We start from the raw sequence: 25,382 nt of genomic DNA on the forward strand, positions 1-25,382 counted from the left end.
AGTTAATTAACATTTCAAATTGTCCTTTTTGTCTTCATCTGTCATATGATGTACAGTTCCACCTTCGATCTATGCCTAGACCCAAGAGAAACTAATGAGATCAACTGCGGAAGATATGATTGCATTTTCTCTCATCTACTTGTAACGTAGTAATGAAACAGCTACGTGACCCAAGCCCCTCCTGTACATTTCAGTGGACACAATATTGGTGTCTTTCTGTCTGCACAGTACAAAGCTGTATGGAGCCTTGCAACTAAACCAAACAGACAAGGAATCCATGATTTAATTTGTGCACATTATCATCATCTTCAGAAGAGGGTTAGGTAGCTTTTATCTGTATAGCAACAGCCATGGGAAATGAAAGTAATAAGATAGGTATGCTATGACCTTAAAGGCTTGACCTTCATTGGTAAACTGGTCATTAAATCTTGTCCCATGCTACTACGTCCACTTCATTTGTGCCATTGATATTTCCTCTGTTTATATTAGTTGTGGGGGAAAAAAAGTTCTCAGTCCCAGTAACATTTAAAACAAAAAAGTATGAATGTTTTAGACAATAACATGTCTTTTTTTTTCTCAAGGAACCAAATAGATATTGTAGTTAGTGGCCACTAAATGCAGTGTTACATAGTAGTTTTATTTGTACTTTCAGGTCAAATATTGTCCCAAACCGTCTCGCCCTATGTAAACAACTGTTGATATAACATAGCTACATGTGCTTAAATGATGAGCTGTATAAATTGACAAATACTTAAAGAAATATAAACTGTGTATATTGTCCATTAATTACACCTTCTGCTATATAAAATATTAATGTAGCCATTTCTACGCTGTTTCTAGGTTTTAAACAATAAAGGTTGACTCTGTCCTAACATTAGTATCTAAATGGGAGCACCCCGCTGTTTGCTTTGAGTAGAGAATAAGCTTTCGTTTTTAATCATATTGCTTGGCATTTCCTTCTGAGAAGAGCTGAATTCACCTTCAAAGAGGAATCATGCCCTCATCAGACATGACAGATGGGACTGTCTGTGACTACTTTAGAGCAATGCAAAGGTCTTAAAGGGAAGAAAATGCACAACATAATGCCAGTTGACTTTATGTAGTCTTGGACTTGCTATTCCTGATATTTGAAGCCACCCAGTTAAGTTTAATGCTGTGTGTCTAAAACTTCAGAAAGGGATCATGACTGCTTTTGGCCAGTGCTTTGGTGTTGTAAGAGTTAATTTGTACCTCTGTACCTTTAAAGCAAATGGTGATTCTAATTTGCATGAGCAATATGAGCATCCTAGCCTATGCTGCTGCCATTTGCAGCAATGCTGAAAAAGGTTCTACTGAAATAAAAGTTGTTGTTGTTGTTGTTGTTGTTGTTGTTGTTATTATTATTATTATTATTATTTTGCTGTTGTTAAAAGGTGGCTTTGTTGGTATAGGTTAGCAGCCTGTGGCATAACCTGTCTCCCAACTGAGTGGTAATTTTGCCCTGTGTTTGGTATATGCTCTATTCCAGCATTGCATGGTTGGATAGAGCTTTCACACCTGGCGTTATATGGCTGATTATGTGTAGTGACAAATAAACATAGAGTACCGACACATCTGTGTGAGATCTCTGTTCAGTTTCTCCAACTTTGTGGCAAGGGACCTCCATTCACTCTCACAGTCACAAGCATCCGGCAACAATAACCCTAAAAACAGAACAGTGAGTTATATCTTTCTTGGGCCATTGGGGGGGGGACTGTACATTGCTGGGGATTCTGATCTCTTGGAGGCTGAGTCTTTTGGATGAAGTATGAAGTTCAGGTCACAATTCCCATTAGCTACTGTACATTATGCAAGTAGGCCATGCAGTGTTTTAGAGATGAGGATGATTGGATAATCTTGCACTTGAAGCTATAATTAGGGGGGCAAGCATCTCTGGTGCAAGGCACCCTATTGCATTGCTCGGTTTTGTGATTATGTCCTTTGTCATTTTTATTTTTATTTTTTTTGCAATCCCAGCAAAACTTTTTGGTCGCATTTGACAAAATGTTGCACAGTGATCCTTGCGTAGAATCACCACGCAATGAATTTCAAACTGATTGTGACACATGGTGCTACCATAGCTGACAGTTACAAGCAAAGTTCTCAAAAAAGTATTATAACACCCACCCCATTTGTTTGAGAGACATGAAACTAAGACGTGCCTTCCCTTAAACTAAAAATAATTTTAAAAAATCATATTGTTATGGATGGGTGTAATTTCCATTATTCTGTGCTATGACGCTTTACCGCTTTGCTCATGTTTGGTATTTTGGTCTCTTCACATTTGATGACACTTGGCACAGTGGTGGAGAATTACATGGATTACCAAGTATGTTTGGCACTGATTGGTGGAGCTATAGCAATGAATTGAATTTTCAATATTTAAACAGCCATAACTCTGGCCCACATTCTTGTACAGATACAAGATCTAGTGTTGCTAGATACCACTCTCACAAAGAATGAACTTGTTCTTTGATCCATTAAAGTGCTAAATTTGGAAACATGCTTAAACAACATTTCCTAGAGTGGTTACCAATTTGCATGCAACTTGCACTAATATGGTCAGCGGACTCTTATCTTTGAAAGTTATATAAGAATGCTGTCAATTTGACAAATTATGGCTGGAGTGTGAAATTCAAATGTGCTGTTTAAGTTTAAATGATGTAAATTATTGTAATTCACTACAGATTTGCTTTATTGCCTTGAAACCATTACCAAGTTGTAGCGCACATAGGTCTGACCAAAGCAATATATTCATTATGTTCATCGGTCTGCTTTGACCCCAAAATTGCTGCTTGCAGTTATTTCTCTTTGTTGATTTCCCCCCTATTTAGTCCAGCAATTATGGATACATTTTCTTCCAATTGAGTGTGCCATTAGCATCAGTATTAACTTGTGTTTGTTTAGCCTGTGAATTAACTACCTTCTACCTTTGTTAAGCATTCAACAAACTGGCTAAAGCGTGTTCTCCAGAAGAATGGATTATTTGATTACACTCTATGTTGTCCAGAGTTTACAGTGAAGAGGCTTGTTTCTGTTTAGTGCTCCTGTAAAAAGGATTCAAACTCATGCCCCATGGTTTTGGTCTTCAGTTGTCTCATTTTTGGTTGCTTTGAGACAGCCGGTAGGTCATTGCCAAAGGAAGCGATTATTCTGTGGAGTTGAGACGCAGATTTCACTACTAAGCTGGAAAAATTCGATTCTCACCGAGAAATGCTGGGATTAGCCAAGCCATGCCGGTGTTTGTCTTGCTGTGTTTCAATCCTCTGAACCCCTTTGATGATGGGATAACTATTTCATATCGTGAAGTATGCTTCCATACTACTCCTTCCCCTCTCTACTATTACGAACGAGAACAAGTTTACGACCGTAAGATTTCTACCAGCGCAAACGCTGAAGGAATCGTTGATTTCACACGCCTTTCATGGGCACAGTGCTTTCCTAATTTATGAAGGCTAGTTTCCACCTCTGTCATCAGAACGAAGTCAGATGTGATTAGTCATAGGGTACTTATCTAGTATTCAGTTGTACAGATGTGCATTATTTCACTTCCTCAACTATCATGCAAGTGCATGCAAATAATTACATGCTCAGTAGTGTACTGTATGATAACAGTTATCTCTTTGTTGCCAATAAAAAAAATTAAAACACATAAATTAATAAAGTAAATGCTGATTGCCTTTCATGCTCGGTTGCGTATCTAATGAATTTGAATTTGACGCTCACCTAATGCGAACAAAACTTGATTTTACACAGCTTTCTAAAAAGAGGAAAACGAATCTCTCAGAACCAAAGCACAGCGTCTGTTTGGTGGAGCTGTCCAGAACCGGTGGTTCTGAAATTATCACAATGCTTCGAGTGCGCGCCATGAGTCCAGTACGCTTGATTGTATGCGTACGAGTCTCATTTTCTAGGGAATTGTTCTTTTTTTACAAATGTTTTTTGATTCACCGTCTTACTGTTTTCGTAAAAAAACGAATGATATAAGGTGTCTGAACTCTAATAGACCTTTAATAGATAACTGCTTTGTGTGAGAAAACGTGTTGCAGCGATTCAGTGAAAATGGTTTCAAAAATACAGCTTAGTTTATTTTTATTGAATGTCCTTTGTAGTGTTGGTTTCAGCATTGTATAACATACTTTTCTTCAGATGAAGACTAGATACTCATGTACCCTACGCGGGACAAAAATGAATTTCCCGTCCTAAGGAGGATATTTCATTACATTACAGTTGCAACAAAAGCACCCGGATCCTGTTTGCGGTGTCTGTATGAGTCTATGTTCCAAGCATTCTTCAACAAGCCCCTTTAAACGTACTTTTGATCCATAGTGATTCCCCTCCGCTGAGACTTCTGTAAATGTTAAGTAGGGCCAGACTGAGCATTGCTCGGCTATAAAGCTATCTTTGTGATATGATGATTTGAACAAAATCTACTGTTTAACAAGGTCATTCCCATGACAATAAAATCCTATGGACATTCAAGCAGCTATACAGTAGCCTACACATTGTACAAACTCCGATTTACTGCATGTTTGATCGAGAGATTCAGAGCGAGGGGGAACAGAAGCGGCCAGGTGATTGGTTAGATTTATATGACATCACTTGCACTGTGTTGCCTCAGTGTCTGTAAACTGTAAAAAAAATCAGATCCTTGCATATGAAGGGCACATCTGGCGAAGTCCAAAGTGTCTCCTTCTTAAAAAGAAGTTGCCACTTCCGCCCAAGGCGTTTCAGTCACTAGTAACTTGGAATGGTAATCTGTTTAACGAAACAGTAACATTGTAGAAAAGGGCGTCCTAACATGAAAAATTGCGAACTGATGGAAAGTGAGACAGGCAAACATCGTCCAAAATGAAGACCGCGAATTTTACTACCAGTGAAGGGGTAACTTTTTAGGGTAAGATTTGAGAAGGATTTCTGCTTGGTTAAGCAACTGGAAGACCATGAAATATGAGTGGCACTAACATTACAGGAGCTGACTGGCTTTCGTCCTCGAACTTCAATGGTGAGTTACTTAAGATATTATCCCGATATTAAAGCAAATTGTAGTGGAAACGTTTACTGTTGTCAGAGGAAAAAGTTAAAGTATTTGTGAAGACAAGTACACAATAAGTTATTCACACATTTACCAAACTAGCATGTATTTATATTTGTTATGGTATGGTAAGAAAAGCATGAAGCTTTGTAAAGTGTCTTTGTGAGTCTCTGTTAAAACTGCCATTCAAATGTAGTTAAATTCAGTTGAACAAAGGTGCTAAATCCAATAGGCTACACGCCCCATCAAGACAATAACCAAAACTGGAAGTATATTCTCTAATATGTAGCCTATAGCAAGTAGCCTAATAAACTCATTTTGCTAAAAGACTTTCTTTTTACATTACTGCATCAGAGAAAATGACGTTGCTACGGCATTATCTTTTTTTAAACTAATTGAGGCTATGCCTCAATATAGACGCGATATCAAAGGAAACTGCGTTAACCCAAGAATGCAATTTCACTTGCTGGTTTATGTAAGAAGTAGTGGTAAGGAACGGTCTCGCTAAGATACTGTTCAATATGCAAGGATGTTGCGCACCCACATTGTTTTCAAAAGACGTATTTTCCAGAAGGCACCGATTCATTTGTTATTGGTGCCTAGCATTCGCTGTATTTTGGCGAATATTGTCAACGTTCGTAAAGACGGTGCTGTACGTAGGCTTCAGCCTAAATTGTGTTGTTTCGAATAGTGCGCGCAAACAACATTTTAAAAAGACTCTGAACATTATAACGGACTCATGATTGTTATCTACAAATTATTCGTTTTATACAGTATAGGCTAGAGTCTGTGTGAAATACCATCTGGATGTATTATTAAACTTATTTATTAAATAACTTTTTAAAACTCGCATTATATCTGTTTAGATTCCACAAAACAGGTTACCATTCTGAAACTAAACTTGTGATTTTCGATTAATAAAAATGTCAGCATTCTAGAAGGTATCTGATTTACAGATGTTTATATGTTGACATTCTTAAGAAAGGTGACACTTAAGAAAGGCGATAATGAGTCTTCTCTCTTTTGAGGTAAAAATGTTGAAAAGCTTAGACTCAAAATGAAAATTAATACGCAATACGAAAACCAGTCATTGCCAGAAATACGATTTATTTTGGGAGATGAAATGATGTTATAGCACATGCGTCTGCTTCCAATCCGTTCTACAGTATTTGGAAGTGCTGAGGCAATCCGGACGGGAGTATAATGGGTTGGCAAATGGGCATGTTTACCTCAAAGGTTGTGGGTTCGATTCCCCGCTGGGGTCCTCCCGTTGTGCACTCGAGCAAGGTGCTTAACTTGAAATGCTTCAGTGAAAATATTAACTGTATATATGATAAAATGTAAAAAGACAAATTCTTTAAAGTATTATTTGTGTAAGTCGCAGAGCGTCTGCTGAAATGTAACGGTTGTCTACGGAGGCTACTACGGTATAAATTATGCAACCTGAGAGATATATGATTTGATTCAGGGCCCATCAATATCTGTCAGCATGTCAAAATGTGTTTTAGCTTTGAGTACAGTTCATCATGGAATGGAGAAACACCTTAGTCTTAGACTTACATAAACACCCTAGTTTCACCTGAAATAAATAAATAAATAAATAAATAAATAAAAAGTCACACCCAGCCATCCATGTTACACGAAGGAACATTTAATAATTAATAGTCGCCTTTGTTATAAACGGACTGACAATCTATCTGACATGATGTAGCTGTTCGGCTTTTTTTTTTTTGAGCAATGCATTTTAAATTATTGTTAAACCTTTAACATAGTTAAGCGCATGTTGTTAACTGTGATCTGTAGCCATTTAAAACAATAGCATTGGGAATAAAGTGCATCGCCAGTTCTCTCACGTTATTTACCCTTCGCTTTCGAAACTATGTAGAAGCGCGGAAAAGAGTGGTGTTTCCTGATCTGAGTACTCGGAGAAACCTCGTGTCTTCGTTAGTTGGAGGAAGCGAAGAAGAGTACTCCTTTTGACTGGAATAATGCAAACATTTCCACACGCCCCTATCGCTGGATTTAGCCTAGGCGAGCATGGACTTTTGCTTCCATAAGGTCTATGCGACGCGCATTATGCCTGCATTTGTTATGCTGGTGCATATCCTACCCAATAATATCCGATCCCCCCACCCCGCATCATTCACATAATGTCCATTTAGATTATTTTCACCAAATGCATTTGGAAGCGTGTAGATGTGGTATCAAAGTGCCTTTGCTGGTTATTGAATTAGACACATTGTGGTAGCTTGATCAGCCACGGGTCGCAGACCGTTGGTCCAACTAGAATGTCTCGTGTCATAATATGTAACGCAATTAGTATGTACTGTGAACGTGTTCATGATTCTTCTGAAGTAGCCTACAGAATATTTTTGATGCATTTAAAAGGCACTGTTTCACCAACATCCTCTAGATAAATATCTGCGTCACTTGAAATGTCAGACTGATCTTGTACCACTCTCCTTTGAAATAAATAGTCGTCTCATCAACCAGTAAGGAATCCTTTGAGTTTGGTATCAGTATCATTTCACTGCAGGGTAATTGATATGTGTTTAATGTGTTTTATTTCTTAACTGCTGCTTTAAGCCAAAGAGTGGGCTTCTACCCTTAATGAAATGCAGAGTTTCCTCTTGAGATTGTAAAGTAGACATTACCATTTTGACTGCTGGGATTTGTGTCATTTCCACAGTTATCAAAGGCATGCGACGCAAGACTCCCTGATTAATTTGAATTATTACAAGAGGCACAGCTCTCGGTATCTGCCCTGGCATCTATGGCAGTCTAACCGTACGGGGTTTTCTGAACAGGGACAGGAATTCTGGCCCTACGGTTTGTTTAGCCATGTTTGCAATGGCACTTGATATATTTAGGTATCGGTTCAGCGATGCCTTTTGTAGTATTTTTTTTTGGATCCGTTATGTGGTGTAGAGTTGATTAATCGAGTGAATGAAGAGAAGGGCGTGTCGGCTCGCTGCTACCGTTGAAAATAATTAGACGGAATAGTCCCCATTTTCTGTTGCCTTCCCTGACACCTAGGTGACAGGTCTGTACATTCCCGATTTGTCACAGTATGTGTCAAAGACACAGCCAGAGGAGGGCTTGGCGGGTGATAAAAAATGTAGGATCATGAATGAAAAATGAACAGCTGGAACACTAAAGCATGCTAGGGTTCCACCCCTATGGGAGAATTGATTCAGGCACGGGGCACTGTTCTAATGTTGTTTCATCACTGTGTGTGACACATAAATGCTGTATACAGGCTTGGAACCAGAGATCACAGCTCCACGGAAATACACACTGTGTCCCGACCAAGGTTGTGTTTGCTGTTTTGAGACAATGCTGTTTCAAACAATTGAATTAAAAAAACTAAATGAAAACAGTATCAGAAGCTTGCCATCACCATTCCCTTCCCTTTAAGCATTTAGGGGAATATTTCTAACCTGCACCATCCAAACCAGGAACTAAAAGACTAAGTCTGTCTGTCAAGCTAAAGAAACAGAAGAGAATCAATCATATTCTTATCTTAACTATTTAGTACAGGGCTACTCAACCCTGTTTCTGGAGATTTATCGTACTGTAGGTTTTTACTCCAACCATAACAAAACACACCTCTTTCAACACCTAGAGATGACATTGAGCTGCAAATTAATAGAATCAGGTTTGCCAAATTTGGGTTGAAATAAAAGCCTGTAGGACGGTTGATGTCCTGGAACAGGGTTGGGCAACCCTGATGTAGGTGATGCCACCCTCTGAACTGAATGCTCACCTTGAAAGTTTAGCCAATGTAAACATCCACAGTTTATTCAGCTGGCCAATGGGTATCTACAATATTTGAGGCAGTCAACCAGAATGAACAGTAACCTGTCCAAGAGGGGAAATTGACGATTGAATATCAGACACCGCAACTTCAACATGACACATGTTAAATTCAGGTGAAAATTAAATAAAACTAAAAATATATTTAGATATGGGAGACCCATTGTGTCCTGTTCTTAAAAACGCTGGTCTATGATATGACCAATCAAGTCTGATGTCAATTTCTGCATTGGTCTTGTGATTAATGTTCAGCTAAATAGTCAAGGGAAAGGAGATAAGTGATATCCTCCCTGCATGTAATACATTTTCCTTTGATGTGTAAAATATGTTTTGGAAAATTTGCGGGAACTCTATGTGACAAGATGGCAACCGTCCTGGTTAGTCTGTGATACTGACACTATTGTTATCAAGTCTTTACGGCTTTGATGCAACAGACAATTTCATGGAAAGATCTGGAAGTTTGTGGGAAGGAGATGAAATAATACCGTTTGCACAATCTGTGTCATATGATGTATAACTTCATGGAAGTGTGGCCATATATCCCACATCAGCCAATAGTTAAGTCTGGGCGTGATTTGTGGTGCAGAATGTACAGTATACCTGAAACAGCAGTTTGGCTTGGCAGGATGAAACAGGATGAGGAAGTGCGTCAAACTCTCCTTAAATCGTAATGAATGCCCCACAGTGCAGTGCCCCATCCCAGCAGTGTAGTAGCCCAGTTTTGGATGTGATTCTGTGGCTCAGTGTGCCAACAACGGGCACAGATGCTGCAGGCTGACACGGACCAGGGGACCTGGGGGCGACAAATTATGTTTCCCTCAAAAGCCCAGGGAGCTTGGGTAATGTAATCGACTCTTGTAGGGTAGAGGAAATGCTTAAGTGCTCACTGTTATGGAGGCTTATGACTCCCTGAATACAAAGAAAACTGCAGGGATAGCATTTGCTACCGAGGACAGCAGATACAACAGGTTTTTCTGATCTTTCATATTTTTGTGTCATTATGGAAATATATTCCTTAATTAAATGCCTATTGATCTATTAACTTCTGAAATGGTTACTGATTATTATGGTGTTTTTGTTTGTTTTTAGTGACTAATTTGTTAAATTAACTGGAATTTGTTGCCACTTCTTAAATTAAACGGAGAAGTCCCAAACTGGCCCACTTCATCTGCCTTTTGCCAAAAAATGTAAGCAGACAGGATTGACCGGAAGCTGTGCTCTGAATGAAGAAGAGGCACAATGCAGTCAGTCATGTAAAAGTGGCACACTACTTCTGATTTTAACTTAGATTGCGCTCATTACGATTTAAGGAGAGTTAGATTTGATCTGTAACAGCACAGACGGTAAGGACATCATAGTGGCACTCGTTGCAAATGTCACTGAGAAAAAAAACACTTCTTGTTGACAAGGTTTAAGTGATGTATTTAATGTGACAACACAGAGATATCATCACTCTCTGTTGCCGGATTAAATGCATTACTTAAACCGTGTCAAATAAGAAGTGTTTTTTTTTCCACATTGACATTTGCAGAGTCTGCTTTTTGTTCCTTTCAGTGACCCAGTACAGAAGCCAGGACAGCAGTCCAATCACACGTCACTAACCCCTCCACCTCGGTAATGGAGGCTTCAGCGAAATGAAATGCCAAGCTTAATTTTTCCCAGCACACTGAGTCCTTCTGTATCGGGACTCCATAGCATCGCATTAGAATTTGTTCTATTTTGGTCTGCTGTGTTATCCAGCCCAAGGCATACTCTTGTCTTCATCTTTCTCACTTCTTTCTGAGGTATAACCAATTCCAAAACCCCTGTGTTACTGGAATAATTATGCTGCCGCACTAAAGTGTGAGGGAGTGTCCATCGGGTGCCATATTGAAAAAGACATCTGGTCATTATTGAAGCGTTCATGTGCAAAAAGAAGAAAATTATAAATTCTTTCCCCATGAAGAATAGATGGAAAAATAACAATTCATCTGACCCATTAAGAAAGATAAGGCCAGACTCTATGTGGCAGTTTTATTGATCCTGGGGGTTAAGAGGTTTATTTAAATGTAGTGACTAAGCCATTGCTTTCAGGATGAGGGGTTTTCAGGGGTTTCAAAAAGATGCATTACATGTGTAGGCTAATGTTCACATTTTTCGCAGGATGCAGTAGATTGTGTGCATTTTTGGACCACATTCCATATAATAACGATATGTCTTAATTTTAGGAAATTAATTTCACCAATATGCCTGTACAACAGCACAGTTCATCTTGATATGAAATTCAGCACCATCAATGTATATGCTGTTCGGAGTTTTGTTCATTTCCCCCACTTCTGAAATATGTATTTTTTTCACAGTTTGAAATTGTTCCACAGAAAATTTCTAGCAGGTCATAAAATGTTTTTTTAGAATTATTATCTACTTGTTTCCTGATGTCTTTTTACTCATTACAGGATACACCAGTGCCAGGGCCTCTCTCATTAGACAGAAAACAGAAGCTGAAAAGTCACCAGGAGAGTCACATAGAATTGTGCAGGATCTGGTATAATGAGCGCACAGAATTATAGAGAGAGATGCATGCTGGGAGTGCCCCACTTTTGATAATTCATGAAAAAGGAGTTCAGAACTCTGACATGAGTCTGACATATCTTCATTCTCTGTAGATGTGAATTTTAAATGGCTAATGCTTGATAAAGCTTAATATTATAGAATAGTGTCATCATTTGAGATCAGACTATATAGAACATACATACAATGCATACAATTGCACATACTAACCACCTACAATGTTTACAAATCTGGCACATTTTTTATGTTATTCAACACTTATTGCTTTGGTTGAGCACGTTAGCACATCATATTCCAAAGTGTATTGCCTCCTGAAGTTGTTTGGAAGGGTGAAACATGACTTCTTCAGGTCTGCAATTCAAAAAATACTGGTGAGCATATTACAACACTGTGAGTAGATTTAATATGTGCATTTCTTCTCCATTTCATTCATACATAAAATAAGCGTGAAGAAGTTCACCTTCAGTCATGCATCATGATGACGTAGTCCCGCACAGCCCTTAGCTGACTGTGTCCCTTTCCGTGGTCACGTTCCAACCTTCTGCTTCCTTGATTAAGGAATGATTTTATTTATCAGAAACATCTGCTGCTTGTGGCACCCTCATGCTACTCAGTTCTGACCACCTGCAGATCATTGTGGTATTACATGACAACTATGTCAACAATGCAGACAGTCATGTGAAAAGTGGCACACTACTTCTGATTTTAACTTTGATTGCCAACAGCACAGAAGGTGAGGACATCATAGTGGTACCAAGTTAGATGATATCTCTGTGTTGCCATATTAAACGCATCACTCAAAACTTGTCAAGCAGGAAGTAGAAGTATTTTTTCTCAGTGACAGTTGTAGAGTCTGCTTTTTGTTCCTTTCAGTGACCCAGTACAGAAGCTAGCCATAACAGTATTACACAACAACTATGTTGATTCTAACAGAATGCATTTTTGGAAGCATTATGGGCCAGCATTTCAGTTGTAGCGCTCTCTGAACTAAGCCTTCTAATGCTCTGCCATGTTTTGCGACAGAATTGCCAGTTTGGTTCTAAAATCAGGATGGAATTATCATCGTCTGCAATGTGCAGATATTTAAAATTGTCAAATGTGTGTTCACCATGGTCATCGCCCAAGTAACCTATAAAACATGTTTATCTATCCAGACGATTGCGTGCAGTAAAATAAAAAATCAAGGACCTTTCTCAAGGCTGGTGAATGCTCTTCGAGCAACACTATTAAATAGATAGTTGAAATGAGCTATTTCCCAAGCAATGGTGTCCCATGATTGCCCTTGGCCACTGTTGGACTCATACAGTATGTACTCTATTAGAGTTCAGTCAACACTGGACATTTTACAGTGTAGCTCTGGATCATCAGTCAAAAAACCACACAGAGCCCACTAGTTTTTCAAATATGACTTTACTTGAGAGAAAAACCAGACCTAATATTACTGCTGAAACACTGGTTATTTGGAATTACCATAATTCAGTGTGATGATACCAACTGCTCATTGAGACGGATTATTGTTTTTTTGGTTCATTACATGATCAAAGACATCTTTGGCCCACTGAATCCCATTGTTTCTGAGATCTGACTCAGCATTGCTTGTTGCGCTGTGGGCAAGTTCCAGTCTCAGCCAGCTATAGCACTTCTATAGATTTAAGTACTGAACAAAGTAATTTATTTAATAAATAAAACATGGAATTATATATGATTTCTTATGAGAAGAACATCAAAAATAGACATTCAAGCACTGATGGAGCTGACTGCAGACACATCAGAGAAAGACTGTTGACATTCAGCAGCACACATGAGATGGTGGTCTGATGATTAAGGCTCCTACTCCCGCCACAAATTACCTTTGCTCTCAAGACACCTTGAGTGCCACTGCTCACAGGTTTAAAGTGTGTACCCATTCGTGCAAGATCAGCTCCCCATATTCACAGCAGTGCATCTACGTGGAGGGCATCCATTTTAATAAGTGCTCATCAGGGCCAGCACACTCATAAGCCTCTCCTGTTATAATCAGGGGACTGAGATGATCTGTCTGAAGCAGGAGAACAGGGATAAGTGTTTTCGAAACGTATTTCTGACAGAATTTGCCCTTGACAACCAACAAGGTGCTTCGTGCTCAAGGAAATTGGGACCGGTCTGAGAGCCTTGTGTCGGTGGATTTTTCAGATGGCCAGTGTCTCCTCATGTTCCAGTGCTGTCACAGAACTTTTGAATCCCTGACTGCAAAGTACATGTTGTGCCAAACTGAACATTTACTTTTTACTCATTCATAAAATACTCATATTAAAAGGACATATTACTCAAATTACAGTGATGGCATTGTGTTGTACAGGATACAGCAGTAACAATCAGCTAAGAAGGCTGAATAAAACTTGCTGGAAACCCTCAATGTTATGGTTAAAAAAATCTTATGATGTGTAGAAGACATACTGGGTGAAAATTAGCTTTATCTATGAACTATTTTCGTAATGTTTTATTTTTTATCTAGTGTTTATTTTTGGCTTAAACCAATAATTCTGGCCCTTCAGATTATAGATAATTTAAGTAAAAAGTATGAATAGAAAATATGGGTGCATATTGCTATTGATCATCCTAAAAGTTATGTCCTACTCTGTGCAAAACATAATATTTTATTGCTGACCTTGTATACTCATATATTGTGCAGCCCAGTGAAAGCAGACCTAGAAATAGGCCTTAATGTCAGCCTATATGGAAATGAAACAAATGCAATTTGTCAGAATTATTTATTGGCTTGTTCAGAGAGCCCAAGACCTCTTTGATTATGGTGGGTGAGCACTGTTGCTTTCCTTCATTGACTTTCTGTTTAGTCATTTCCAGCCCTGCCCCCTCAGTTCCCATTGAAGATATCACGTGAAAGAACAATGAAGTAGATACATAGATAGAATTGATAAAACTGGCTTTTTTGAGCTGATTTACTGATGAATACTGAGACTGTGCTGATACCGGAGCCTTTCGTCAGTGGGGGAGGTTTCTAAAGGGGTTTTCTCACTGATAAGAAGGAATCCATTTCCTGAAGACTCTGAGCACTATGGTGACCCCTACTGGTGGAAACACATCAGAGACTTGAGACGTGGCTAAATGCCCTAATTGTGTCTCATCTATAAGTGAGAAAATAAACAAATAATTCCCTGAATCACCAGTAAGGACATTTTAGTGAAATAAGGTTTGCTGTTTTAGCAGTTCAACATTTCTGGTACAAATATGATGCCTGGATTGTTCCTGGCTGAATATAATACCCAAAAATTGGATTGGGGCCAGGTGTTAAGGTGATTTACCTGTTGAATGACAACCCAGTTGAAAATCCACACATGAAAAATCTAGAAAGGATTGTACCTGATGTTCCCTGCCTGTGAAGAGAGCAGTGCCATGGGGTCTTCAGAATGTCAGAGAGTAGGATAAATCCCTACACCATCGCCCACTATCTGGGTTGTTTAACAACAAGCCATTTCTAATCGAGAAAGACATTATAGCCCACAGTCCATCAACGATAAGCCAGGCTGGGGGAAATCGCTAGTCACAGCATGTCGGCAATATCAAGGAGCCATCATACTCCATCTTCCTGATCGCTTTTGCAATGCTAGTTCCACTGAATCAGACAAGCCAGAAAGGACACAGCAACCACCATATTAGTCCCTCAGCAAGGAGGCAGCAGCAGAGTAACTGTTTGCAGACCAGACATCCCAGAGCTCATTAATATTTATCCATGCAGCAGAGCGAGGTGGCATCAGCAGCCCTTCAGGTGGACTTGCCTGTAATGGAGACGGGTTCTCGTCTGCATTGGTGACTCATGCTTTCGTGCACATAACCGTGACAAATGTCAGTTGGAACAACTAGAGGAACAACCGAGTAATTACTAAGCATATCAGCTTGATTTATGGAAGGTTGAAGTGCAATTTCTTTGAAGACAACCTGAGTCCCTTCAGAACATGCATGGCAGTACGTTCAAGATTCATCATGGATTTTCCGAACTGATACTACAAGATGTATGAATGATGGAGATCTATGATGATGATGTCTTGATTTTCTGATGATGTCATTATATTGTGGCTTGTGGTCTCCTGGTTCATGTCTTAACAGCAGCTAAATTCTATTATAATTTGGCAGTGATTCCCAATGTGGAGCCAGGTACAGTAATGATCAGAATTTCATGCCAGACTGTGTTGCACATCACATACTGTAGCCCAGAGTTTTAGCAAGACAGGCCAGGCGGCAATTCCTGCATTTATTTTTCCATTTTTTGATTCTCACTAGGCCTGACATTTAGCGGGTTGAATGACCTCATTACCTGTGCCAAACCACACCTCTGACTAATGAGGTGATGTGGCATTTATACACTAGGCAAATTTTCAAATGCTTGCCAAGGTTAGTCATGGATGACCAATGAATCAAACTGATGGAATTAATCAAATTAATGACTCAATCCAATTAGCTGCTTAGTCATTTACTAAAACTATTTAACCAGCACCAAAAAATCAACCAAATTCTGTTTTATTTTTTATACACATTGAGCAATACATTTGATTCTTGTGAATGACATAATTTTGTATTTAGATTGTAAATGTCATTGTATATGCTCTAGTTCCTGTTCTGTGGCATCTGTACTACTGGGATAAAACCAAGTCTCTAAGAAGATCCAAAAGTATCCTGGCAAGCACAAATGCTTGCAAGTGGTTGAATTTATATCCCATGGACAAAATAATGATTTAATTAATAAATGAATACATGAACTGCATAATTTATTGACAAAGAGAGAGAAGATCTTATCCACCTAAATGATTAATAATTTATTAATAAGCCCTATTTTTCTGTCCCAACCTACATATATTCCATAAATCTATGATGGCTATACAGGGAGTCAAAACCTAGCTAGTAGAGACATAGTTTGTAGCATTAATGATTCTTTTAGGACCTATCCTCCCAAGTATTCTTCTATACATTCAAATACAAGAATGTATGTTTTGGGGAAGAGAAAAATTTGCTCTGTAATGCTTCAGCATTCTAATCACATTCAGTTCTGATCATGCAAATGGTAAAATTATACTGACTTATAGCACAACTTGATATCATACAGTCATAACAAAAAAGAACAACAGCAGAACTGGTTGCTATGTTACCTGTGACTGTAGCCTGAATAGAATTGTTGGGAATTTGACTGTGTAGCACTAAGTTCAGATGTGGATAAGTGTTTCTGTAGTGGACACAACAGCTGTAACTGACTTCCACTGATGAAACCATAATAGTTAATCATAACAGGTCCACATCAACAGAGATGCTAATGGGGTAAATGTCAAATTTGATTGCAAACAAAATGCGGCTGATTTTTCTGCCCAAATCCGAGTATGTCTGTAGACAGGGAGGCAATATCTTTATTAGCTTGGCTTATGTAAAAGGGAAAAGATCCTACATCCAAGCACATTTCACAACATTCAGATCAGTCTGGACCAGAAGGCAGACTCCAGGGCAGTCTGTGGAAAGACAAGGGCAGTAAAAAAGTAAGCTGCTGTTATTTATATCAGTAGGATTTCAAAAAGAATGGGTTATTTTCAGCCTACCCATGAGAATGAAACATGGCTTAAGATCTCTGAATATCTATCTTTGGAAGAAAACCTAGATTCTGCCTGTGTTAAATAAAGAACAAAATATAAAGAAAACAACAAGCTGGTCCATGATTGAGAGAAGGCACTATGGATTCTAAAAGGATCGGTGAATATGTCGTATTTGAATAATGGCATGTACATGAATAAAAGAAAGGATGATAGGAGATAATGTTTAGGACAAAGACATTTTTTTTTAGTTGGCTGTGTACACTATTTTACAACATTTTTTGGCTGTGTACACTATTTTACAACTATTACACTATTACACTATTTTTTATATTAAAAAAATTGGTTTCGCCATGTAGAAATTATACAATTTTTATACATAGCCCCCCCCACCCCCACCCAAACTACTGGTTTACATATTGCAATGTAACTTCTGTTATTTCACCACAATATATGGTTCTCAGGTCAAAGGGCATTCAGTTTTGATCTTTATTACTTGTTTGTTATAAATCCAGGGGCTGCTAATGAAGCTCAATGCTCTGTTATTTCCAGTTGCTAGTGATTTCATCATCAAGTTGTTTCATCTGAAATATGCTGGTTTGCACCTTCTCTTCACAGTGATTTCATTACCCCCAACCATTTAATTAATTTATTTAAAAACTTTTTTTTCAAATCTGCAAATGGAACATTCAAGCTGGAAATAGTATTTTTACATCAGCATGCAAGAACTATTCTGTAACTGTAATTCTGGAAATAGGTTTCCATATTTGCCGATTAAACTGATTTAACATAAAGTGGCACACCTCTGAAATAAGCTTTAATATTGTTTCCCAAGAACCTTGCAGGCCAAAACTGGGCAATGGTTCTCCAAATGAGATGCTACAGTCTTCAGATCTTGCTTCCTTTGCCTTTTGTGCCCATTACAATTTTAGAATACTTCTTGTTATTTACCCAGCAGATAGTGACTACTTGCAAGATGCACAGCAAGATGATGTGAATATTCTGAGGTGGCAACTTAGTAAGTGAATGAGTCAGTTGTGATCATGTAAGATCTCTATTAGTGGAAAAACAGGAAGGTCCACTGCTTATCTCAATCCAGAATTTCACCAGTAGAGGGTAGTCTCCCAAAGAAATAATTCAAGAGTCCAAGCGAGTTTTCAATCTCAAATAAATGTTGCACTCAGACATAGCATAACTGGGGTGCTTATTTCATAATTTGTGCTTTGTACAGTTTTATGACACTGCAGTTAGATCAGTGAGAAATTTATTTTACAATAAATGTCTGCATAAATTGTTCATATACATAAAATCTAATTAATAATAAGTACTGATAAAATTGTATTATTAATCACTGCCCTAGAAGAATTGTGATATAGTAATATCTTCTGTAGGAGGTTGGCGTGCTGTACTGACTTACATATTCGTCAGACGTTGTCATTCCTTCTGTTAAACGTTACCTTTTTAATTGAATCGATGCCGCAAGTATTATATACTCTAGTAAATGAACAGACAACAATAATAATTCAGGTTCAGCCACATATTCCAGGTTAAAAAATTTACGCCAATAGGCAAATAAAAACACAGACTATGAACCAATCAAAATTTGTTCTAAACATTTACTCACATTGAAATGCAAGTGTCTTTTTTGTCTTCACAACCAGTTTAGTAGGCTAATTTTGGCTTTTCTTGGATTTGCAAGACTATTTATGAAGGGACAAACAAACATTTGAATTTCATTAAGTACACATGTTAAATCCTAGCACATGTCTTGATGGTCCAGCATATTCAATCCCATTGCCAGTGTTCCAGTAGATAGTTGAGGTATATCCCATTCTTTTTAGGCATGCAATATCACCTTCTATAAAAACTCACCAAGCTGTGGAGACTCATCTAAAGCACAATGCTCTGTCATCATTGCTGGCATTGCTATCAAGGCTGTGATAATGTCATTTGCAATTACTAAAACGGGCTAATCATATTGCGCATATTATTAATAGCTAGGTTAGCAATGACAGGCTTATAGATATATATCTTTTTTAATCTTTTTGTTAAACTGTACTGGCTACTTGAAAACATACAAAAACATGCACTCCCTAGTTGTTGCTATCCAATATTATTTTATTGAACAACAGGTACAAAATTGCAATGCATATCATTGGTTTATTATTATTATTATTATTATTATTATTATTAATAATAATAATAATAATAATAGCTTTCAGTTTCATCACAAAGTACATGTTCTGCATTCTTGTACTGCATACATGATAATTATGTATAAATGAAATGTATGGGAAATAATGAAACCTGATGAAACGCTATTACAATTCACGTATGGAAAAGGGAAATGCTCAACATTTTATTAAAATTATCTGTTTTTGTCACAGAAGCAGCAATGGCCAATATTATTCTTCAACACAGGGTTTCTATGCATAATTTCTGCTTCACATCAAGTGCTTTCACATGTCAATTTCACAATTATTTGCTTGAATATTTTATCCCACATGGTGATTCGCCATCAATGTGCACAGGAGATTGAAAACGCAGTATTAAAATTTTGTTTATGCACTTAACTAACCAAAACACAGTAATAACTAAATCCACATTAAAGTAATAAGTTCTATAATTCATTGTCTGTACTATCAATGTCTTGCAGCATTAAGGAACTGATACTGTATGTTCAGAAAGCTGCTGGGTACTTAGGAATATGAGTTAAATATAATTATGGAGGCTCTTTGCTCCAGGCCATATTGAAGGCCATCCAGCTCTTTGCGCCATTATGTATTTTATTTGATGCTTTATTTATGGCAATAATTGTTGACAGAATATATATTTGCACACACACAAAACAAGGCAAGTTCTGCATTGGACATTCACAGTTATTTATCACCATAAATTGTGCCTGACGTTACAAGCTGAAAATAGAATTTAGTTGCCCCATGATTATGCATGCTACCCATTGGAGAATATTTAACGTATGCTTGAAAGAAATGGAAATCCCAGCTTGGCTGTCACCTTCCAAAATGCTTTGATCTAGTGAGACTTAGTGTGTGCAATTTATAAGGTATTCCAACAGCAGAGAACGAGCACTAGTGCTCATATATGAAAAGATGCACGTTTTTTTTCTTGACTTGCAGTTATATAAGTGTGGATGTACTTTCATAAAGTACGCTAACATGCCCATGTGTCCTATTTGGAACCGCATAGCTTGTATCACTCTTAGTGATTAATTGATAAATCCTGGATTAGAGTGTATATTACAGTGTATTGTGTTTATAGTTATAATCTCTGAAGGTGAAGATGAAGAGCAGGCTGATGGTAGTGTTAGGACTGATAAATTTAATGTACTGTCTTTTGAGGTTTTTGGCAAAGGCAAACATTTCACTTAAAAGATGATTAATATTGATTATGGACTGCTGTGTCACAAATTGAATTCTACCCCAAGATTTGAACGGAGTCTGTTTAAAGCTAAAAAATTATTTTAACCATTCAATTTAATTAAATTTGCAGCAATAAATTTGCAATATTATTTTTGTTTTTTTTATTCTTCAGGCTCCATGTACAATGCATCCAGCAAAGGTTATCCAGCCAACTTCAGCTGCGACAATCCCAGCAGCAACAACTCCTGCATCGAGGAACAGACGACAGAGAGCCCCTACAAGACGGTGGAAATGGTTTTTATTGCCTTGGTGACAGGCTCCCTCAGTTTTGTCACCGTAGTGGGCAACATCCTGGTGATGCTCTCCATCAAAGTCAACCGGCACCTCCAAACGGTCAACAACTACTTCCTCTTCAGCCTGGCATGTGCTGACCTCATAATCGGGGCCTTCTCCATGAACCTCTATTCTGTCTACATCATTGTTGGGTACTGGCCACTGGGGCCTGTAGTGTGTGATCTGTGGCTGGCCCTGGACTATGTGGTCAGCAATGCCTCGGTCATGAACCTCCTCATTATTAGCTTTGATCGGTACTTCTGCGTGACCAAGCCCCTGAGCTACCCTACCAGACGGACAACTAAGATGGCTGGGCTGATGATCGCAGCAGCCTGGATCCTCTCCTTCATCCTCTGGGCTCCCGCCATCCTGTTCTGGCAATTCATTGTTGGAGAGCGCACAGTCCCACCGGGGGAGTGCTACATTCAGTTCCTCTCCAACCCCGCCGTGACCTTTGGTACGGCCATCGCCGCCTTCTACCTGCCCGTTGTCATTATGACCGTCCTCTACATCCAAATCTCGCTAGCAAGCCGCAGCCGCGTGAAGAAGCAGAAGCCCGAGGCCAAGAAGGAGAAGTCCCTCAAGTCCAGCAGCCTACTCAAGAGCCACATCCTCAAGCAGAACAACAACAACTCCTCCTCTAAGCCCAGCACAGAGTCCAGCATTGAGGGTGTGAAGAATGGTAAGCTGGACGAAACAGTGTCCACCAAAGCTGACTCCAGTGTCCAGCCTGAGGAGAAGGAGACCTCCAATGATTCTAGTACAGCCAGCATCGCCCCCAAGGACACCAAGGAACAGGCCAACAGCATAGCCGCCTCAGAGCGCACAGCTCTCACTCCCTCCCCCTTACCCACCAAAATAAACCCCTCCTCTAAGTGGTCGAAAATAAAAATTGTCACCAAGCAGTCCGGGGATGAGTGCATCACCGCTATCGAGATTGTGCCCCCAAACAATGCCGGAAACAACTCCATCTCCATCAGCCGACCGAGGACGGTGGCCCGGAAGTTTGCCAGCATCGCCCGAAGTCAAGTCAAGAGGAAGCGGCAGATGGCAGCGAGGGAGAAGAAGGTGACTAAGACCATCTTCGCCATCCTCCTGGCCTTTATCATAACATGGACTCCCTACAATGTCATGGTACTCATCAACACCTTCTGCCAATCCTGTGTCCCTGACACGGTATGGGCCATTGGCTACTGGCTGTGCTATGTCAACAGCACTATAAATCCTGCATGCTATGCCCTCTGCAATGTTACTTTTAAAAAGACCTTCAAGAACCTCCTCTTGTGCCAATATAAAAATATTGGCACAAGGTAAGCCTGAGTGAAAAGACTCTTGACTGTGCTCACTGCCCTGATAGCTTGTGGATTTTAACCCTCACATAATGGCTCTGAAGGTACCAATTCTGAAGAGGCACAATAGTCTTTCCCATCCTCTGAATCAATGTGTATTATAGAATGGAAGGGACTTTTTCACTGTAAAAAATGGATCCTGGTAAAATCAAGAGTTTTCTGGTTTGATGCAAGATGCTGCAGCAGTATAATTTCAGTCCATCGCAGCTGTGAAGGGCCAGCAGTAATCTTTGCTAGTCTGTGGAACTGTAGAGACAATCTTCAAACAAAGCACAGCAAAAATGGTGTCCGGTCATAAAACTCTCACCGCTCAATGGAGAACTGAGTAAGGGTAATGTCCTTTTCTGAGATTCTACAGATCACAAGTTGCAGTTTCGAATAAAAAAAACCTAACTTTTCTTAAATCCTACAGAATCAAGAGGATTATTAAATCTTTTAGCTGCCATTAATACCTGCCATTTTAGGCATTGTGGCAACCTGCAATTACCCCCACAATTCACACACACACAATTCAGTCAAGTTTAAGACAGAATCAAAGCAATTAGTTTATCACACATCTCCCATTAATATTTCAGTTCTCCATTAAAACATCAAATGACTTCCCAGACAGCACACTGAGAAAAGAGACTGAGGGCGAACATAGATGCTCTATCACTTTCCATCTGTGAGAGGTAGTCATGACATAGCATAGAGGTAGTTTGCCTATTGGCAATGTCACGGCTATTTTGATTACTACTGCTCTGCTATAGATTAAGATTTGTGTCAAAAGTATAAAGCAAAACATCATTTGTTATGATCTAACAAAACGACATAGGAAAAACATTACTTGGAATTTTTAGGTTTTACACTTAAAAATCAGTATTTTTAAACTACTTTCATTCATAAATGTTTTGCTTGATAATTCTGAAATCTATCAAAAGTATAATGTTTTCTTTGAATATTTTAGCACAAATTTGATTCCACTGTAAATGTCATTGCTGTAACATCTTCCCTATGGGAAAACTACCTCCATGCTATGTTGCCCTACCTCCCACAGATGGAGTGCAATAGAGCACCTATGGCAGTCTTACGTTGCTGTGTTCAAACAAGTATTGTTTGAACTTTCAAACAGTACTTTTTCAGACAAACTAGGCACACATTTAAGTGATGTTTATTCTGTAGAAATAACATCTGTGATATGGACCAGATGCTCACTGAGGGCAATCACAAGTTCCAAAATCTCCATCCCAGCTCCTTCTTGCAACAGTATACAGTAAGTTTAGATGTTGTGCTTCAAACAGAAACAGATGAAACAAAGGTCCCAGTTTTATGTGTTGCTATCCTCTTGACTTTGCTCCTAAATTCAAGCCAGTTATAATGCTACAACCTTTTGTGCCCATTTTAAACAAATTCTTGTGTATAGAACTGTTAAACGAAACGTACAGGATCTTGAAGCAAATGGGGGGAACTTTTGAACATTGTTTTCCTGCTCATTTAGAGAAATGTAAATACTATGCCTATGTATACATAAAATATGTTGCAAGGATACAGGAGTATGGTTTCTCTTGTGTAATTAATATCTGGATGTGTGTATTTCTGTTGTATTTGGTTCATCATTATCTATCTAAAGGTGATATTCATTTTCTAAAATTTTACAAACTGAAATTAAAATGTTTCGCTGCCTGTATGCAAAAAAAGCTATAAAAAGGATATATTTTTAATTCCCTTTTAAGTTGAAATTCCTGGGAAGAAAAAAATATGAAGAGTATTTCAATTTGTTTGAAATGTGTTAGTTTAATTCCTTTACGCAACCTGTCCCTCCCAATTTTGAATTCTTATGTGTGACAGAACACATTGTGGACAGAAGCTGATGTTAAAATACAGTACATTGACTGTGTCTACAGAAGTTCTGATTAACTGTTTTTTCCACTTTTGCTTCTTTCATTTTTCTTGCCTATTACACTTTATATTAAGGGAACAATATGCCTATGCAATTGCACAGTTGTTAAGGAAGTATAAACAAGCACTGTGTGACTACGTTGTTACATAACATGTAGAATTAGGCCTACAGAACTGTTCGAGTAGTTTGATTAATTGGTTTTAAGGATGTTCATGGGGTTACGTTCTGAGTAGACGATGCAATTAGTTAGGGAAAAAGTTTGAGTTTTGCTAATAAAAGATGAAAGGTATCATTTTAAATACATTTAAAAAAGACCAAATTTTAAAACTGTGTAAATGTGTATGTACATAGCAGCTGCAACAACCATAGTAACAATTACATAGTTATAGCTGTCTTCTTGATATAAAGTGTTACAGTACCTTGTTGCCTTATTGAACCTTCAGAACATTGCATCCCATGCTGAGATGATTGAAACTGTACAGCATGCTGTGATAAAGAGCTCATGCATTATGTTGACATAGAGAAACCAGCTTCTGCCATTTTTATTAGTCACAGTAGTTTCATGAAATCAAAAGAATTCATATTTGACATGTGGCAAAGAGTATGACAGCTGTGCATAAAAATACTGTATGGGCAATTCCTTGGATGACACCACCACAATGATAATTAGGACACACCATGTTATTTTCCCTTAAATATCCAACAATGTACAGAAGATTGTATTGTTTTTTATTGCCTAATGCTAAATAAATATCTTGTAGTTATGAAAAAGCTTTATACTTCTGCTCTTTGTTGCCAAACCAGAAGAAAAATCTGCACAGTATGCGGGTGCTTTTCTCTTTCCTTATAATCCTTTAGGACTTTGGTTTGTTTCTTCTGCTAGTTCCTTGCAATGGGAAAGGTTATTTGTAGCCAGCTGAACCAGATTATTATTTATAGTTTAAACAAATCAGGCTGAATTTTTAATTAAACATAAAATGTGTGCTTAATTATACATAGCAATTAAGAGTTTAGTATGTTTGCTTTAGAACTTGTGCACTTCTTGGGAGAGACCAGACTATTATAATTGTAGAATACATTACTGCTTATGCTGCAGCTTGAAATGGATATGGCTAACTAATAACAAGTGTGGATTCTGTACTTTGTTTTCCCACATTTTCAAGTTCTGCATCCTAAAGAACATATCTATTGTGTGTATGCGTGCATGCATACATATGCATGTATGAATGTATGTAAACAAAATACTAATCCATTTTTATTATACAGGCCTATATTATTATGCACAGTAGGGCTGTATGATAGGGCATCTATACTGAGAGAAAAACCTCAGTTCTGCACAATTGCAGTAATAACACAAAACCTGTAAGAATCCAAGACAAGATGTTTCTAGATTTGAAATCCTACAGTGGATCTGGGGGTGGGGGATAGTTCCACTGGTTTTTTAGAGGGTAG

The 25,382-nt window shown here is 38.4% G+C and overlaps 1 protein-coding gene across 1 annotated transcript; it reads left to right on the top strand.

The window, feature by feature from the left end:
- Positions 1 to 4,680: 4,680 nt before the first annotated feature.
- Positions 4,681 to 24,701, top strand: chrm4a (cholinergic receptor, muscarinic 4a). Its single transcript, XM_064336299.1, has 2 exons — positions 4,681 to 5,023; positions 20,542 to 24,701. Exons 1-2 carry the CDS (start codon positions 4,969 to 4,971, stop codon positions 22,014 to 22,016), a joined length of 1,530 nt encoding a protein of 509 aa, XP_064192369.1. The 5' UTR covers positions 4,681 to 4,968; the 3' UTR covers positions 22,017 to 24,701.
- The last annotated feature ends 681 nt before the right edge of the window (positions 24,702 to 25,382 follow it).

This window comes from Anguilla rostrata, chromosome 5 (assembly GCF_018555375.3).
Source record: "Anguilla rostrata isolate EN2019 chromosome 5, ASM1855537v3, whole genome shotgun sequence".
Lineage (NCBI taxonomy): Eukaryota > Metazoa > Chordata > Actinopteri > Anguilliformes > Anguillidae > Anguilla > Anguilla rostrata.

Excerpts from the sequence above, each read along its gene's own strand:
- chrm4a (XM_064336299.1), top strand. The coding sequence starts at position 4,969 with ATGAGTGGCACTAACATTACAGGAGCTGACTGGCTTTCGTCCTCGAAC. Across the intron at positions 5,024-20,541 it reads TTCGTCCTCGAACTTCAATG|GCTCCATGTACAATGCATCC; the intron begins GTGAGTTACTTA and ends TTTATTCTTCAG.